We start from the raw sequence: 16,967 nt of genomic DNA on the forward strand, positions 1-16,967 counted from the left end.
GTGGGCTGTGGAACAGGGCATTGTCTCTCATGCCAGGGCGGACAGGGCAGGGGGTCGAGGCGGATGGGCTCTGTCTCCTGTGATGGTCAGGAGTCTGTCCCCCTGGTGATAGTGATGGCAATGGGGGGGGACTGCATTTCTTCATGGGGTTCTATGAGCCAGGCTTTGGGGACTGTGGGCTTCGGGGTGTGCAGGGAAGTAGGGCAGGTTGGCAGGGGCTGGGGGGTAGGTAACTTGCAGGGCCAGAGATACCCCCACATCCCATCATACCTTGAGGAACTTGTAGAGCAGGAAAGTGAACCAGTTGGTCAACATCTTCTCAGCCACCGACTCAGTTCTGTCCCAGCAAGAAAAAATGACAGAAGCGGCTGGTCAGAGCCCGAGGACCAGGAAGCAGGGAAATAACTGCATTGATTTTGCTGCTTCTGGCTTTCGGGCCACATCCTGAGATCCAAGAATACTTGAATTCTGTGGAGCCTAGACACCCCATGATGACGAGACAAGCTTTGCCTATGAAGCCAGGAGACGACACTCTGGAGTCAGGTGGGAATGCGCTAGAGCAGCTCCGTCCATCGGCATTTTCTGCACTGATGATGAGAGCTCTCACTGCTGGCCAGTGGGGTAGCCACCAGCCCTAGGGGCCTAATGAGCACTCGAAATGTGGCTAGTGTGCAGCTGAATTTTACATTTTCTTCCCCTTTAATTAATTTACATTTGAACAGGCACATGGGGCTCCTAGTGACTTGGATGGGACAGCTTTAGGGAGCTTTATAGTTCCTATTGGGGGGGGGCGGTGAAAAAAGGAAACTGAAAAAAACCTGGGGAGATTGCAATTGGGCAGGGGACAGAAAAGAAGGTGGCGGGAGTCTCCAGCAGGTGCCAGGCAATGACCCACAGCACCGGGTCAGGCGACAAAGGCCAGATAGATTAGACTGACCCCATCACCTGAAGTGAAAGACTCCAAGAGCTGACACGAACTAAAGCTGTATACCTAGCTCATCCCAACTGATGCCAAAATTATCCTATTTCCACATCCTTTGGAACCCTGGAACCCTGTTGGTGTTTCATTTGCAAAAGACTGGAAGTGCCGTCTTGGGTCTTGCATCGTTTGTTAGACTGCGACCCAAGCCCACTTATCCTTTTACCTTGGAAGGGAAGCCACTGCAGCAGTGTTATGGCCAAAAGACACTTTTGGTTGCATCCACTTAGAGAAAACAAACAGCATTCAGGCTTGTGCTAAGCGTGTGGCCAGCTCCAGAGAGAGCAACCGGCCCATCCAGGTATGTTTGGATGGACTCGAAAGTTGCAGTTGGCGGAAGACATGAAGAGCTACAATCCCGAGGCAGCTGGGCAGCTGCCAGCACAAGGGGAAGCCAGGAGGAGAAGAGAAGGAAGGCCGTGGAAATGAGGGGGCCAGCCCGGGGCAAGGGGGAGAAAGGGAGACGGAGGAGGGCAGAAGGAGAGAGAGCATCTGGGAGAGCCCTGCTGGAAAACAAGAGGCGGAGACGCACAGACTCAGAGCGAGGCCACGCCGGGAAATTGTTGGTGGGAGCTCTGGCAGGCAGCGGCAACCCTAGAATTACGCCGGTGGGTGGCTGCGTGGTGAAAGTAAAACAAAAATCAAAATGATCTACCTTGCTGTTTCCAAAGCTGTCTGATTGCTCCGATAGGTAGCAACCTTTTGCAGCTGTGCAGGCGAATGCCCGCTGCACCAGGAAAAAGCCTGAGGTAAACACTTGTGGAAGCCAAGTCTAGCCCCTGGACCAAGCGGGAGGCGCTGCCTCAGACCCAGACGTCGAGGGCGGAAGGCAGAGGACAGGCAGAGGGCCGGACGGGATGGCCGGCCGTGGGAGATTTCCCACTTTGTCCGCTCGAAGGCTGAAGACGCAGCGGACACAGCCTAGATGAGACACAGCGTTCCCGCAGGTAGGAGGCAAGTGTGAATGGCAGCGTGGCTGGGGTCACAGAGTCTCTGTTTCCTACAAAGCCGAAGCCCCAGGATAGGGCTCTGTCGCCACATGTGGCCCCTGAGGTCTGCACAGCGCCGAGGAGGATGCGGCGTGGGACGGAGCCCCGCGGAGCCCCCGGCAGGTGCAGGGCGGTGGCAGGGGCCGCCGCCCCGCTCTCCTTCACACACCGGCTGGCCCAGGGCTCCTCACACCCTCCCGTGCCCGCGATCACCACGGTCTCTCGTGAGCATGCAGATTCCGCCCCGGGGGTGTGGGTCGGGGCCTGGGATCCTGCATTCCCTGCAGCCTCCCGGGCGCTGCCTTGCTGCTGGTCCCGGACGGCGGGGAGAGCCGCCAGGGGCTCGGGTTCCCAATCTTGAGGTGGTGAGGCGGGTCCCCAGGCAGGCAGAGGCCCGGGGTATCTCTCCTAATTCACGTTCTGATTTAGATAAGGCCAGGGGATGGGAGAAAGGCCCCCGGAGAGTCCCTGAGACAAGCGTTGCAGCAGAAAGGGTCACGATCAGGGCAGCATAGGGATAGAGAGAGAAGACAAGGATGTCCGGGAGCGGATGGGCGTGGTGGACGGGTCCTTCCAGGAGGGCGACCGGGTGCACCCTGGCCTCTGGGCGAGTCGGCGCCTACCCTTGGGCACTTGGCTGCTCCTTCTGGAGCTCTGCCCCGGTCTCCCCAGAAGGCACAAGAGCCAGGCCGAGTGGGCTGGGCTGGGCGGGGGCTCTCTGACCTGGCCCCTGCCACCCCTCGGGCCCGCCCTCACCTCCTGAGCAGCAGCTTGGGGTGGTTCTTGCTCTCCAGGTTCTTGTCGATGAGGTCGGCCAGCAGCTGCTTCAGCACGTCGGTGGCGTACTCCAGCTTGCTCTGCAGCACGGTCATGATGAGCGAGGCCACGTTGCCGCGGTCGCGCATGGAGAAGCTGCGCTGGGACTCCAGGGTGCGGATGAAGGACAGCAGGAACACTTTGTTGTTGATGAGCTGGGCAAAGAGCTTCAGGCCTTTCTCCACGCGCTCCTGCCGGTAGCCGGGAACCTGCGGAGGAGGAGCCCCCGGGGGTCGTGACTGCCGGGGACAGGAGCGGGGACCCTGCCACCCCAGTCCCCGCCGCCGCTCGGGCCGCAGCCCCCCAGCCGATGCCATCAAGCCCTGGTCCGGCGGTGGGCACCGTGCTAGCTATTCTCCTGACCCCGTGGTGGCCCACACTGCCTCTGCTTTGGAGCTGAGTCGGGGGAGGCACAGAGACAACGGCACCCTTTGTCATGGCAGTGCTGGGGTCCTCACCCACTTCGGAGCCTGAGCTCTTCCCTGACGGTAGCACAGAGCCAGTGAGGGGCCCCCACGCCACAGCAGGTGAGCATCACAGACAGCCCCCCGGGGCGGCCTCCAGGAGGCCGGGGCTGCAGCAGGTGACCCCAGTGGCCAGGGATCACCACACCTGAGCCTGCAGCTGCCCTGATGCTGACCCTTCTCCGGCCACCTGGGTCCCGTTGACAGACCCGTGGCCTCCGTGTCAGGACTTCCAAGGTGCACAGAGGCTCTGGCACTGCCGCCCCGTGTGACCTTGGGCAAGTCTATTCACGTCTCTGGGGGCCCAAGGTGACTCACGCCAGGAAAGGGGAGGAAGCCCAGCATTCTCTCAGGTGCCCCCCGACTGACTCTAGTGTCTGCTGTTTTCTCCGAGACTCCTCTGAGACCCGGGGAGAGGGGAAGCGCTGGTCTTCCTGCCTGCATCTCCACACTGAGCCAGCCCTCGCCTGAGCTGGGAGGACGCCTCTCTGACCTGCGTGCTGGCTCCACGGCGGTGCCCATCAGGGTGTTCTGGCAACGTGTGCACTGCCCTGTGTGTATCCACCCATGAAAACAAAAAGGTGACTTAGCCAAGCATAGCCTCTGCCCCCAAGGTGAAGCCCTCTGAGAGCGGAGCAGGGCACCCTTTGTGGGGTGGGGAGCTGCGGGGGGGCAGGGGCCTCTGCAAGAGGGGCCGTGTCCCGGCCGCGGGAGTCTTTGGGGAGGAGCGTCAGGTGCGCAGCAGCGCAGGGTGCAGTCTGACTCAGCCGAGCTGGGGTTAACTGTCACTGCCGTGTGCTAGTCTGGGGACCCTGAGAAGACTCCACTTCCTCGTCAGAGACATGAAGCTACTGGAGCTGTCGTGTCAGCCCTTACTCTGCTGAGCGCTGTTCTACACGCTCTAGAAATACTGACCCGTTTACCCCACACGACAGCCGACCGTCCCTAAGGTGGGCCCGATCTCAGTTCCCGCCCTGCCCAGCTCTCCCCAGCCCGCAGCCCGTTCCCTACTCCACAGGGGCTGGCCAAGGAAGGACAAGGGTAGGGGGCAGCCCCAGCTTGCCACCAGCCGGACCTCAGTCTGCCCAGCTATCCATACATCCCGCTGAGCTCCCTCCCGGCTCTGTGACCACCCCTGACACATGTACGCATGTTTTACCTTGTCTGTCCTTCATTCCCCCCAGAGAACTGCTCCACAACCTGTCCTGATGGGAGACAATGCCACTTGCTGGGCACCCACCGTGGGCAGTGCCTGGCGCTGGCACACGTATTCATCTCTCCAGCCAAGCAAGAGTGCGCGTGTCCTCTTCACCATCTCTCAGAGAACCTACTGTAGCAGTCCCGAGGCCAGCCAGCTGGTGCAGGAGGGTGCTGGATGCCCAAACCCAAGCCTGTTTGGCCTCCCAGGCCCTGTCTGTCCTCCCCATTCTTCACCACATTCGGTCCTACCCGTGGGCCTCAGAGGTGACTGAGAGCCAGCTGTGAGCCTCCCATGCAGGGCCTCCTGGCAGCTCAGGCTGCCCATCGAGGGCAAGGGAACCACAGCCAGGTTTGGCATCAGGGCCCCTGGAGTGGAAGATGAGAACACAGGGCTGGTCACATGGCACATTTGGTGAGAGGACGTGCTCTGAACTTCGTGGCTTAGCTGCACATGCCTTCTGGGTCCCAAGGCCTGGGGCCCAGAGAAGGAAGGTGTAGCACAGCCAGCAAAGCTGAGGCTACAGCGTGCCGGTCAGCAGCCCAGGCTTTGGAATCAGAGACACTAACTGACTCATGCACGGAGGAAAGCTGTCACCTCTGGGCTCTATCACCTCGCCTGTAAAATGAGAATACGAGTGCCCATGTCATATTGTTTTATGGGCATTAAATAGATAATGCATGTAAAGTGCTTGGCACATGCAGTGCGCACTTAACAGCAGGTTTATTACCTGCCTCTCCTACTCCACTGGCTGCTGTTCACCCATTCCTCTCGCCCAGGAGTTTTCAAGACATTGAATGCATTGGCCCGGAGTCCGGGGGTGCGCAGAAGGTAAGAATTTTCTCCCCATTTTATGAAGAGAAGGAAGTGAAGTATCTTGGTGAAGAATACCCCGCACAATTCCCCTTCGTAACTTGCCACCCTCCCACCCCTGCTCCCTAAGCAAATGCCACTCTGAAACAAGACTTTCTTTATTCACCAGATGGTTCGATAATTTAGTTGAAGTCTGTGAGTATAAAACTGGATAGTAAATTTTAATTGTAACCCAACAGGTTAGAGTTTGGGAGGCATGGGTAGGTTGAAAATGGGGTGTGTGGTTACGGTTCACTCCCTGCTCCCTGGTTTGAAAGGATCCGTGCCTGTGCAGTGCCTAGGCAACCCCTCACCCCCATGCCTGCCTTCACCTGATGGTCACAAAAGAGGGGGATGGGTGACCTGTGTCCAGGACAGACTGAAGTCAGACAACATTTGCTTCCTCTCACACACCGACCTCCCGTGCCCAGCCAGTGGGCAGCTATCCCAACGGCTGCAAGGGTTGCGAAACATTGCTTTAGATTCGTCAGTGGCTTCCCTGGGAATATTTCCATTTTCAGAAAGCCAACAGAGAGAAACTATTCCAGTGGTAAGACAGGGCTGGAAACAAATCAGCAAAGACCAATCCAGGCAAGAGTCCTGGATTGTGTGAATCCGCAGGCTCGGGTGGGAGAGGAAAAGCTGATTTTGGTCAATTAATCAGCAAGTCTAATGGAAATGAAAAGTCGTATGTCCTGGGTATATACCCAAAAGATGGAAGCAGGAGCTCAAGCAGATACCTGTACGCCCACGTTCTTAGCGGCATCATGCACGGTAGCCAACAGGTGGAAGCAGCCCAAGTGCTTGCTGACAGATAAGGAGACAAACAAAAGGTGCTGCAAACCTACAACAGGCTATTGCTCCGGCTTAAAGAGGAGAGCAATCCTGTCATGTGCTACCATCGGGGTGAACCTTGAAAACACTTTGCTAAGTGAAATAAACCCATCCCAGAAGGACAAATACTACATGATTCCATGTCCACGAGGTGCCCTGAGTCTTCAAATTCACAGAAACAGGAAGTCGAAGGGCGGTTTCTGGGGGAGAGGATGGGGGGCTAATGTGTAATGGGGACGCGGTAGCATGTGGGGAAGATGAAAACCCTCCGGAGACGGCTGGTGGTGATGGTCGCAGTGCAGCGAGCGTGTACGCACTGACTCTGAGCTGTAACACGAACAAATCATTGATATGGTCAATTTTATGTGATGCGGATTTTACCACGATTCAAAATGAGGAAAGCTGTGTGACCTGAGTCAGCCTGTGCCTGACAGTCAGCCATCCCAGCGGCTCCAGCTCATGGAGGTGTGTGGAGGTGGCTGCTCACTCCCTCACGAGCAGGAGGGTGGGAACTAAACGTCTCCCCACATGATGAAGGCAAGGAAGAAGGAGAAGACTCAGGTCTGAGGGCAAAGCTGAATGTGCTGGATGAGGAATCGGGTCACGGTCGGACATGGTGTAATCTGTAACGGGGGCCAGAGGAACAGGGTGGGGTGGGGGCAGGGTGTCCAGGTTGTGCACCGAACAGCTTGGAGGTCACACAGGCTGCTCAGGTGACGACAACCCAGCAGCCCTGGTTCTCAAGGCCCCCCTCAGCCCTCCCAGGGCTGGGTTCGTCTGACACCCATGACAGACAGATGGAGAAGGGGAGTCAGTAACTCTGGGGTGCCCTCGTGCATGTTCAGCCCAGGGCATAGGTGGTGTCACTGGGAAGTGCAGAAATTATGGATCTCTAAGGTGGTGCTGAGCAAAAGCTCTTGAGGTTTTCTGGCAGAGTGTGGAGCTTGCTGGCCCGGAAGCCTGTGTCCGGGGGTACCTCAGGTCAGGAACAAGGCAGACAGGGCCAGTGTGGCCCCAGGGAAGCAGGGAGCTGGCTCCATGCAAGGCTCTGAGGGCGGGGGTGGGGGTGAGGGTGCTGGCTGGGGGTTTCTGTTTGTTGAGCCTGGCTTGCCGAGCCGGGTTCCCGGCTGTGTGCCTCCCTGAAGACTAAGGCTAGGAGTTGGGGAGCAGCCCCCATCTTGCTTCTCACAGGAGCAAGGCCTCCAAGCTGGCCTTGGTGGCGGGGGCTCCCAACAGCTTTCGGCAAGCGTCTTGGTATACGGTTCGGAGGGGCGGTGAGAGGGAATCATTTGTCTTCTTGTCCTCCGTGAACAGGGCTGCTGCACACAGTGAGGCAGGTTGTACACTGAGGGAGTCCAGAGGTGTCCCCTATGAGTGATGCCATCTGGAGCACGGCAGCGTTCACCCTGCACCACCACCCGTGAGGTCCTGTGCAGGAAGGAGCCCTGTGACCGTCCTGTCCCCGCCCCGGGCAGTCCTTGGGAGCGCACGGCCCTTGGGGGTGTGTTCAGTGAGTGCCAAGCCAGGCTGGAGACTCTGAGAATCTCGAGGTGCACGTGCATATGCAAAGTGCAGAGTCTTCAAGGGACCAAACACCCTGGTATTTTGAAGCAAGTAAAAATGAGGCTGGGCAAAAAAATAAATGGCAGAGAAAAATGAAAGAGAATGAGAGAGGACACAGGCAGGAAGAGTGAGGCCAAGAAAATGGCTAGAACATCAAGATGTAGACGGTGTTCTCAGTGAGGACGCAGGGCCCACTGTCTATGACCTCTGGGAGTGCCCCTTGGTAGCTATCTCCTGAGGGGCCAAGGGGACACTCCTCCACATGGAAGTGCCCCTGCCCTCGTTGGAGAAGCGTGCCCGGGGGGAACAGGCCTCCGCACACGGGCGCACGCTGTATTTAACAAACGTTTGTGGAGAAACGCACGCGGGCTCCAGAGTCCCCGGGGCCCCACTCTGCCTCTGGAGAGGTGCACGGCCTCCCCATCCCCTCGGCCAGCCCACGCAGACATTCCCGCAGGGCCAACACCTGCAGAACCGCGCCACTGCTGAGCTGGGGGGGAGGGGTCTGTTGTGATGTCATGGACGGTGTAAATCTCAGAGTTTGTCTCGTTTTCTGTTTTTGCTTTGGCTGGAGATGTTTGATCCATCCTGATAAGAATCTAGAGCCCTCAGGCATGACAGTGACACGCAGTCTTTTCCTCGTAAGGAGCACAGACCCTGGAGTCTAACTTCCAGACTCAAATCCTGGCCCCGCCCCCTCCCAGCAGGTGACCCCAGAGTTCTCCCTGAAACTTTAGTTTCCTTGCATCTAAAATGAGTGCACCTTCTTCAGACCGCTTGTGGGATCGTCAATCAACACACACACAAACCGAGGACTTAAAAGCAGACTAGATTAGCGCGCCGTCAACTCGCAGAGATTATTCCTTATGATTATTATTTTGCCCTGGTTTCCTCATTTGTATTTTTCACTTTTCTCTGGTATTTATCTTTATAAGTCATCCCAAATCCCTTTTGGAACAAAGCGTAACATGAATATATGCATAAGCCAGATACTATGCTAGACGGTAAGTGGGATAAAATGTTCAAAAGATGAGGTCCTGCTGGTACAAAAGACGGTTATGTTCCTACCATTCATGCGTCCACCTCCCTTCCCAGCACGTCCCTTATCTTTTCCACATACACTGAGTGAGCGCCAACTATGTACCTAAGTCCCTTACGCTGTGGTTTCCTAAACAGGCGGCCAATGAACTCACGACACCGTCTGTCTGCCACATCTCTGGCTTTTGCATATGGGTACAGTTTTTCCCTTCAACTTCCATTCAATTCTCAATGGGTCCATGGCCCCTAGAACCCAGATCTACTCCCAACTTGGCTCAGAGGCTCCCTGGTGTGGCCCCATTTCCTACAGAGGGACTGGCTGGCTGGCGCTGACCAGTGGGGGGAGCCTCAGACCAGTCACGTCCCCTCCCTGGCCTCAGCTTTCTCACCTCCAAACAGGGTGCCTGCCCTTGAAGATCACGGAGACCCTTCTCCACACTATAACACCTTCACGGGGCAAGGCTTGGTCACGGGTACGGCTTCTCACCTCGAGGTCTCGGAGCACAGGGTGGTCTTCGATTCCGGGGAACAGCACCCGCATGGTGTAGGTTCTGTAGTCCAGGAAGGGGATCCCAGCTCCATCCAGGTCACTTGTCAGCTCGTGGATGTCCGTCTGCAGCTCGGCAAAAGCTGGCACAGAGGGAAGCCATGAGACTGCTCACTGGAGCGGCCCCCGTGTCTGACTGCTCAGAATCCTCACCCCAACCCCAGGGAGACATGGGCGTGCAGGATGATGTGGGATGTTTTAGGTAGCTGGGGTGAATGACACAGGAAGGGGAGGAAGACGTAGTGCAAGGAAGCTGGTCTTGGGCCAAATCCCTTCCAAAGCATGGATGGGGGTGGGCTGTCCACAGATGTGTCCTGCTGCTGAGACCTGAAGGCCGCCTCCCTCTGAAGATGAAGGGCTTTGGTTTGCGGACTATGCTGGGGTGGGGTGGGGTGGGGTGGGGTGGGACTCCACTATCAGGGGACGGGGGAGGGAGGGGAGAGGTTCCAGGGCGGAGGGTCTATTCCCAATTCAGCATGTTTATAGCGGTCTTCCTTTTATGAGTTAAGAACAATTTCTTCTGCAGTCCCAGCTTGGGGCCAGGTGGCTCACAGGAGCCATCAACCACCCAGTGGGACCAGACGAAGCTATGCCACATTAATAGATTCCTTCTGGATAGATGTGTGGGGCATATCTTTGTCCTTCCTTCCTCAAGGTGATGCCACTCAATGGTGAATTATGACCTGCATGTGGGCACTGCTGTCCGTGGAGGCAGCTCAGGCTTCTGGATGGTTGTGGAGCTGCAAGGCCCCCTTCTCTCTGGGCCCCAAGAAAGTCCAGCACCCGACCCAGGTGTTTACACGGTACCCAAGCTGTAAGCACCCTCAGTCCAGAGCACGGCCCTCCCCCCAGGCTGCTGTCCACCCTGGGAGGCAGTTAGAGAGGAGGCACCAGGCCCTTCCCTGCTCTGCCTTTCTCCTGGGCACAGGTACACATACTGACATGCATGCATGACACACACAGCCCGGATGCATTAACCCATGCTGGCAAAGAACAGCCAGTGGGCACTGAGTCAACGATACTTCCTAATATTGAAATCAGCACAAGAATAGGGAAAAGTATTCCGTGGGCTCTGCGGATCACATGAACACAGCACGGCTGCCCCAGGCCCTGCGGCCAGGGCCCCCTGTGCCCCCCCAATGCCACCTCGGGCCTCTGGATCTCAGGTTTCTGGCCCTTGAGGATAGCGGGGCTTCTTATCTGGCACAACAACCAAGCACCACCCGGCCCCCTGCACTGGCTCCGTGGACCCTCTCCCGCGCTGCTGCTGTTTCCGCACCCTTGGTCACACTGATGCAGGGTGTCCCCATCAAGGCGAGTGACTCAGAAGGCAGAGCAGCCCTAATGCATCCGTGTGGAACTTACACCAAGGTGTGGGTACTTGCATGTATTGGGGGGGGTCACTAAGATTTTTGGCATGTGCGGTCACCTAAAGCCTGATGAGCACTCCCGCGTGTGCTGAGTGAGGAACATGCGTGTGTGTGCGTGTGTGGATGCATGTAATGTGTGCGTGGCATTAGTGGCATGTGTATATCATCCGAGTGTGTGTGTGTGTGTGTGTGTGGCAGTGAGTGTGTGTTTCATCAGCGAAGGGCCTAGGCGGGGCCTCTTCTGGGTGTATGTGTGGGTGACGTCCTGGCTTACAGTCAGGGCTCTGGGGACTCACCTTGCCTGGACCCACGCTGCCCCTTACACCGCCCAGGGCCGGTCCTGGGCTCCCCTGACACATCCTTTTGGGGCTAATCTCATGGTGCAGAATGACTCTCTCCCGAGGGCCCTCTCCGGGTGCCTCCACTGACACTCCTCGGCTGGACTCCCTATCTGGAGGCTGATGTCTCCTCCAGAACGTTCTCAGAGGAACCTGGCTTCGCACTCCCCTCCCAGGCCCCTCCCAGTCGGGGTGCTCGGCTGGCGGCTGGTACAGCTTTCCTTCAAGTCACTAGGCGCCTCCAACATTCAAAGCCTTGCGCCCGCCACACATAAAAGAGATTCTAATCACTACACCTAATTAGAGGGAAGAGTACATTGCGGAGAAAAAAAATTAAGCAGCGTAAATATAATAAAAGGCAGTAATTAACAGTCCCACAAGGCAGATGCCGTGTTGACAGCGAAGGGTGTAGTGAGGGATGGGACGGACGCGCTTCCCCATCAGACGGAGCCGCGGCTTCCCTGCTGGTAGAGCCCCAGGTACGGGCCCATGGACTCCGAGAAAAAAATCCACAGCAAAGAACCCACTCAGACCCTCCCAGGGTGACTCATAAAATGATACCCTGGGGGCGACAAGACTCTGACTCCTAGGTTTCCTTCCTGGATTTAGCGTCGCTGACTTCACATCACGGTGGTGTCAGTAATTTTTAAAAATACAAGCTGTGCAACCCGCTTCCCTCTAAACCTCAAATCAGCCCTACAGCCTAAAGGCGGGGAGCTCAAGGTTGCTGAACGTGTTGTGTGTCAAGATACCCCAAGCTCCCTCCCGAGAGGGGAGTGTAAAACCCCGGCGGCCAGGATTCAGGATTTGTGGCTGTGAGCTGCCCTTCTGGGGTTCAAGACCACCCCAGCCTGACCTGGGGAACCAGGGGAGGGGGTGGGTCTGCTGGGATCTGGGTCGGGTCTGGACACCAGCTCAGAGGCCAGAGTTAGAGGTCAGACCATGGCCCCCGGTCCCCCGGTACCTTCTTTGCACTCCAGGGCCACGCGCGACTCCAGATTGTCCATCTGCATCTGCAGCCGCTTCAGCGTGAGGTCGCTTTCGCGGGACTTGCGTTTGTAGGCGATGAGGACGGCGACGATGAAGATGACCAGGAGGCCTCCTGCCACGGCGATGCTGACGATGGCAGGCAGGCTGAGCGGGCTGTCTGGGGCCACGTACACCATCCCCGGGGAGTACTCCATGCCACCGACGCGGGCCTGGGGGCACAGCAGGCGACAGGAAGCTGGGAGCTGGCACAGAGCTGGGGCAAGGGGGGAGCAGGCCCAGGACCTCGATGAACTGGCCACAGGCGGGGTGGGGGGACAGACGGAAAGGGCTCCAGGGAGGAGAACCATCATCACTGGCTCTTGTAAGAACCGCTGGGGGGTGTGTGGGGGCTGAGGGATGGGTCTGGGGGGCCCAGAGATGGGATGCTGCACAGTACTCAGGACCAGCACTGTCATCTTCATAAGGACACAGCACACAACTGGGACCTCAAGAAGTCTGACATGACTTCGATGACTGGCTCCCTGAGACTCATCCCAGCATAAGGACCGAGGCACGGAGTATGAGGTTATGCTGCCAACAGTGGTCCTGCCCTGCCCGGGCCCTGCCTGTAACAGGCGCCAAGCACATCGTATTAACGCAGCTTTGCCTTGCTCCATAAGAGGATGAGTAGGATGAGCATAAGGATTCCACCGGAAAGCCCTGGTGCCCAGGGTGGAGCTGGTCTGCTCACACTCTGGCATCCCTCGTGCCCACCTCAGCCATCACGCATCCCCCAGCACCCTCTGCCAGGCTCACCATGACTTTGTGCCTGCCGATGAGGTTGGGGGACTCGCAGAGCAGCTGCACATCCGACACGGTCACAGTGCACGGCTTCTCCCCCACCAGCACCGTGTAGTTCAGCTTCACATTGCCCCCGGCCACGGGTGGGATCAGGTTCTTGCCCTGGGAGGCACAAGGAAGCCCCAGTTGGCACCCCAGAGTCCGGACCACAGCGACTGGCTGGAGGCCACATCCTCCCGCCCAGAGGTCCCGTCCTGCTGGTGAGCTGGTGGAGAGTCCACCTTCCAAAAACTTTGTGGCACTTACACTACCATTTCCCTTCCTCAGTGGGGCCCGTAATCAAGGCACTCTTTAGCCTAACCAAATGCAGCCTCAACCCTTCTCAACGCAGTGTTGGGGTCAATCACTCCCAGTTGATTGGAATTGTCATGGGTGCTATAACTGATTTGCAACCCGTGCTCCAAAGAAACCCTATACTGTGGTTTGCAAAGGGCTACATGGGAGGAAGGAGCATGAGCCTTTGACCTCCCAGGTCCTGGACTCAGGGGACAGAGAAAGCCTGGGAGTCAGATGGCCAGGACGGATCCAGCTGCCCTGATCAGGTCTCTGTGGCCTCTAAAGAGAGTCTGCCTCTTAATACAAACTCAGAGACAGTGTTTCTCATACTCTGGACTATGACACAACCTCTGCTAGGGGCTCCGATTATGAAGTTGGACTGGAGCCCATGACTTCTGGCTTCTCTCTGTGACTTGGAAAGCCTCCCTGTTCCATGCAGCAGCTTCCTTGCTTCCCGCCTCCTGCCCACCACCTCGCTCTACCTTCAGGATGATGGGGGTGCCGGGCTTGAGCTCCAGGATTCCCGAGGGCCCAAAGGCCTCGAACACGGGGTTGGGGTAGTAGGTGAAGTTAGTCTTGTTGAGGATGAGCAATGACTGGACGTTGTCCAGGATGAAGCCAAACTCCTCGGGCCTCTCGGTCAGGTCGGACTGGTGGTCGGGCCCCAGAGCGAGGGCTGGAGCCTGGCAGGTCATCTCAGTAGCATTCAGAACCTCACAGAGCTAGAGGGGCCAGAGAGGGAAGACCATGCAGTGTCTGGGCCCACACAGCCCCAACACACCCACCAGGGCTTCCTTAGTGCGATCGCACCGCATGGTGTTGACGGGACAGTTAAGGATGGGCCACCGCCCCTGTGCAGCCAGGACCATAGAAGCTGGCCACTCAAGGAGTGCCTGTGCCCACAGCAGTTGTGGCAGTGACTAGGCTCTCTCTAAGCTAAGGAACAGCCCTGGGGGTCCGAAAGTTGGAGGAATAAGGGAATGGAACCCCAGACCCCCCAGAAGCGATTGCTTCTCCCTGCCCATATCCCAAGGTATAAAAATGCCCTCATGTCTGCTCCCTCATCTCACCATCCCAGAGCTCCAATGGGTCATCTGTGTCCGGGGGACCTGCCCTACTTGGGATTTCCCACACCCTTTGGGAAAGTGACATCTTGTGTGGACAGCCCCATGGCCCCCTGCCAGCCCTGGACTCACATTGATGTGCTCCTTCCCTCCATGCTTGGCACGGATCTGGGGATTCTGTATGAGGTCCAGGTGCGTCCCCCATACGGCAATGGGTGTGTTGCCACTGATGGGGTGGGGGAGAAAAGGAGGCGTGTCAGCACAGGGCACTTGACAACTGTGATGATGATGATGATGAGGCTCTGGCATTAAAGGCTATGCCAACCAGGACGCGTGATACTGTTCACGGGGACAATGGTAGCAAACTGACTGAATAATAAGAAGGATGAGTTCTAAGCAGCCAAGGGAACCAGTGATGACCAGATGTCTGTGGCCATCCTGCACTCAGCTTGGCATCCTTGGAGGCTTGCTTGAGTCAGATGCTTCTCTGCAGCCCCCCGGTGTCTCTCCCAAGGCCCTTGCCAGTCACAGGGAGATTTTCACACTGACTTTGGCCTAAGGAAAGCCTTCCTCCCGAATGTCCCCCACCAGACCCTCCAGGGTCTGAGCACAGTCTTCTCCCCGGGGCCATCACCACAGTTTGACTCTGGGCTTCAGTCTGCTGAGGTCTGGGAAAGGCAGAAGCCCAGACACCCAGGAACCTCATGTAGGAAGGCAAACAGCGCATGTTCTGAGACTCGGGTCTCCTGTAGCCTGGGTGTCAGCCAGGCATGGGTGAGGAGGGAGCAGGAGATTCTTTGTGTAGCTTTCCAAAAAAAACCTGGGTGCCATTGTTATCTAGAGGGCTCTGAGAAGCTGACATGGGGCAGGGGCTGACTTCCTGGGGGCCTACTCAAAGGAAGTGACAAGTCACTGTCCCTACCATCAAGAAGTATCTTCAAGAAGAGTCCTACTATCTGAAACAGTCGTAAGCTTGGTGAGTGAAGAATCCCTGTCGCCCATATTCATTTCTACCTCTCTGCATCTCTACCCATCGCTACACTCCCAGTTGTTCCCTGGCTTTCTCTTGCCCTCCACCTGCCTTCCCACTCACACACACGCACACGCATAGCACGTGCACAGGGCACGCACATACATGCAAGAAGATTCCTATAAAACCCTGACAGGCTCTTCTGCCCGTGGCTGCGTTCCAGAATGAGATTCTGCTATCTGGCCATCTCCCAATCTTCTTAATCGCCAATTCAATCCACGTTTGAGAACGGACCCCCCACATCACTGTTCATGCGTGCAGAGCCCAGGCTGTTGTGAGCAATGCAAAGCCACACTTGGCAGAGCCTCGCCCCATCAGAGAATTTGTTCACTGCAGCAAAAATTCTAGAGCCGGCTGGCAGGCCCAGAACGTGCTTCCAACCTCCCTCTTGTCAGGAACGTGGTTCAGGGTTGGCCTCTGGGTGCCAGGAAGGACGCAGCCTCTATTTCCATGACAGCAACTTGAGGAAGAGCTGACTTAAACTAGGCTGTGAGTTCCTCAGGGAGCTGCTGAGTTTGTCTAGACGGAGGGCTACACCAACTTCCTGGATTCACCTGGCCCTGGGGACAAATCCCAGAATAGCTTCCTACAGACTCTTTCCCGCTTTCTGTGCCTTATAGTCATCTACTTTAAAATCACGGCCAAAGCTTATTAAGTTTGGCTTTTACGGAGTAACGGCTGAGGATAACCAATCTCATCTCCACAAAGGCTGCCTGTCTTTCATGGGTTTAAGGCCGGGGGTGGCAAACATTCCTGGAAAGGGCCAGAGAGTAAATATTTTAGGCTTCCAGGCCATATGGTCTGTTGCAATTACTCAACTCTGCTGCTGTGGTGAGAAAGCAGCTATAGACAAAACATATACGAAGGAGCATGGCTGTGTTCCAATAAAACTTTATTTATAAAAGGTGGTGATGGCCAGATCTGGCCCTCAGGTTGGAGTCTCCTGACCCCTATTTTAAAAGATTATTCTCTGGACTGGACTTGTCCCTGCCCCCTGCTTCAGCCATGGGAACTACATCTTCTTGCCTTCCCCCATCCCCCGATGCCAGATGCCTTCTAGAACTGAAGCCAACAGTGAGGAGGGCTGAGGACTCAGCCAGAGGCAGTGGTGGAGAGTTGAGCCAGGCGCAGCACTGTGCATATGCATCTGGCTTAGCCCTCCCAGTGTCCCGGAAGGGAGTCGACAGATGAGAAGCCACAGGCCCAGAGATGTTAAGTAACCTGAGGACGTTTGGCTGGGCCAAGCTCAGTCCTTTCTACCCCAAGTCCCGTTGCACTCCCCCTAGGCCCCCACTCAGCAGTCTCCCAATGGTCATCAGGGGCCTTGCTGCCAGGATGCTCTGTGCAGCAGCTTCTCCTTACGATCTATCCTCCAGGGACCAGAGCAGCACTCCTGCAGTTCCCTCCCTGAAGTGAGATGCCACATGCTGGAGCCCCACCAAGCAGGGGACTGAGAGGGGCCCCAGGGACCCTGGAATTTCCAAAGCCCCCCATGGTGAATCTGTCAAGAGGAGACCCTGGGAAGTTACGTAGCTGGTGTACGGCTGAGTGAGAGGTGGCACTGGAGGATCTTCCTGTAACAGCACATCCCTGGCTGCCTCCCAGGACATATGCTCTCTATACACATGCTGGCCCCATGGAAAGAACAGGGAACAAGACCCAGTCCCTGCCCCTGAGGAGTGTGCAGTAGAGGGAGGGGCGAAGCAAGCAGACAACTCGAGATCATGACAGAGCATGACAGAGGGACGGCAGGAGGTTATAGAAATCCAGAGGATGGGC

At 56.9% G+C, this 16,967-nt stretch overlaps 1 protein-coding gene across 3 annotated transcripts in view; it reads right to left on the reverse strand.

Annotated features, from left to right (window-relative positions):
* Positions 1-16,967, reverse strand: part of PLXNA4 (plexin A4) — a 427,922-nt gene that overhangs the window by 39,703 nt on the left and 371,252 nt on the right. For all 3 annotated transcript variants that reach the window (XM_077857378.1, XM_077857377.1, XM_077857379.1), the window contains exons 17-23: positions 14,291-14,384; positions 13,577-13,816; positions 12,774-12,920; positions 11,953-12,187; positions 9,221-9,363; positions 2,725-2,993; positions 271-337 (exon numbers count right to left, since the gene is read on the reverse strand). In XM_077857378.1, the coding sequence (XP_077713504.1) occupies positions 271-337; positions 2,725-2,993; positions 9,221-9,363; positions 11,953-12,187; positions 12,774-12,920; positions 13,577-13,816; positions 14,291-14,384 (1,195 nt within the window). The remainder of the gene's footprint in view (positions 1-270; positions 338-2,724; positions 2,994-9,220; positions 9,364-11,952; positions 12,188-12,773; positions 12,921-13,576; positions 13,817-14,290; positions 14,385-16,967) is intronic.

The sequence above is a fragment of the Canis aureus genome, chromosome 18 (assembly GCF_053574225.1).
Source record: "Canis aureus isolate CA01 chromosome 18, VMU_Caureus_v.1.0, whole genome shotgun sequence".
Lineage (NCBI taxonomy): Eukaryota > Metazoa > Chordata > Mammalia > Carnivora > Canidae > Canis > Canis aureus.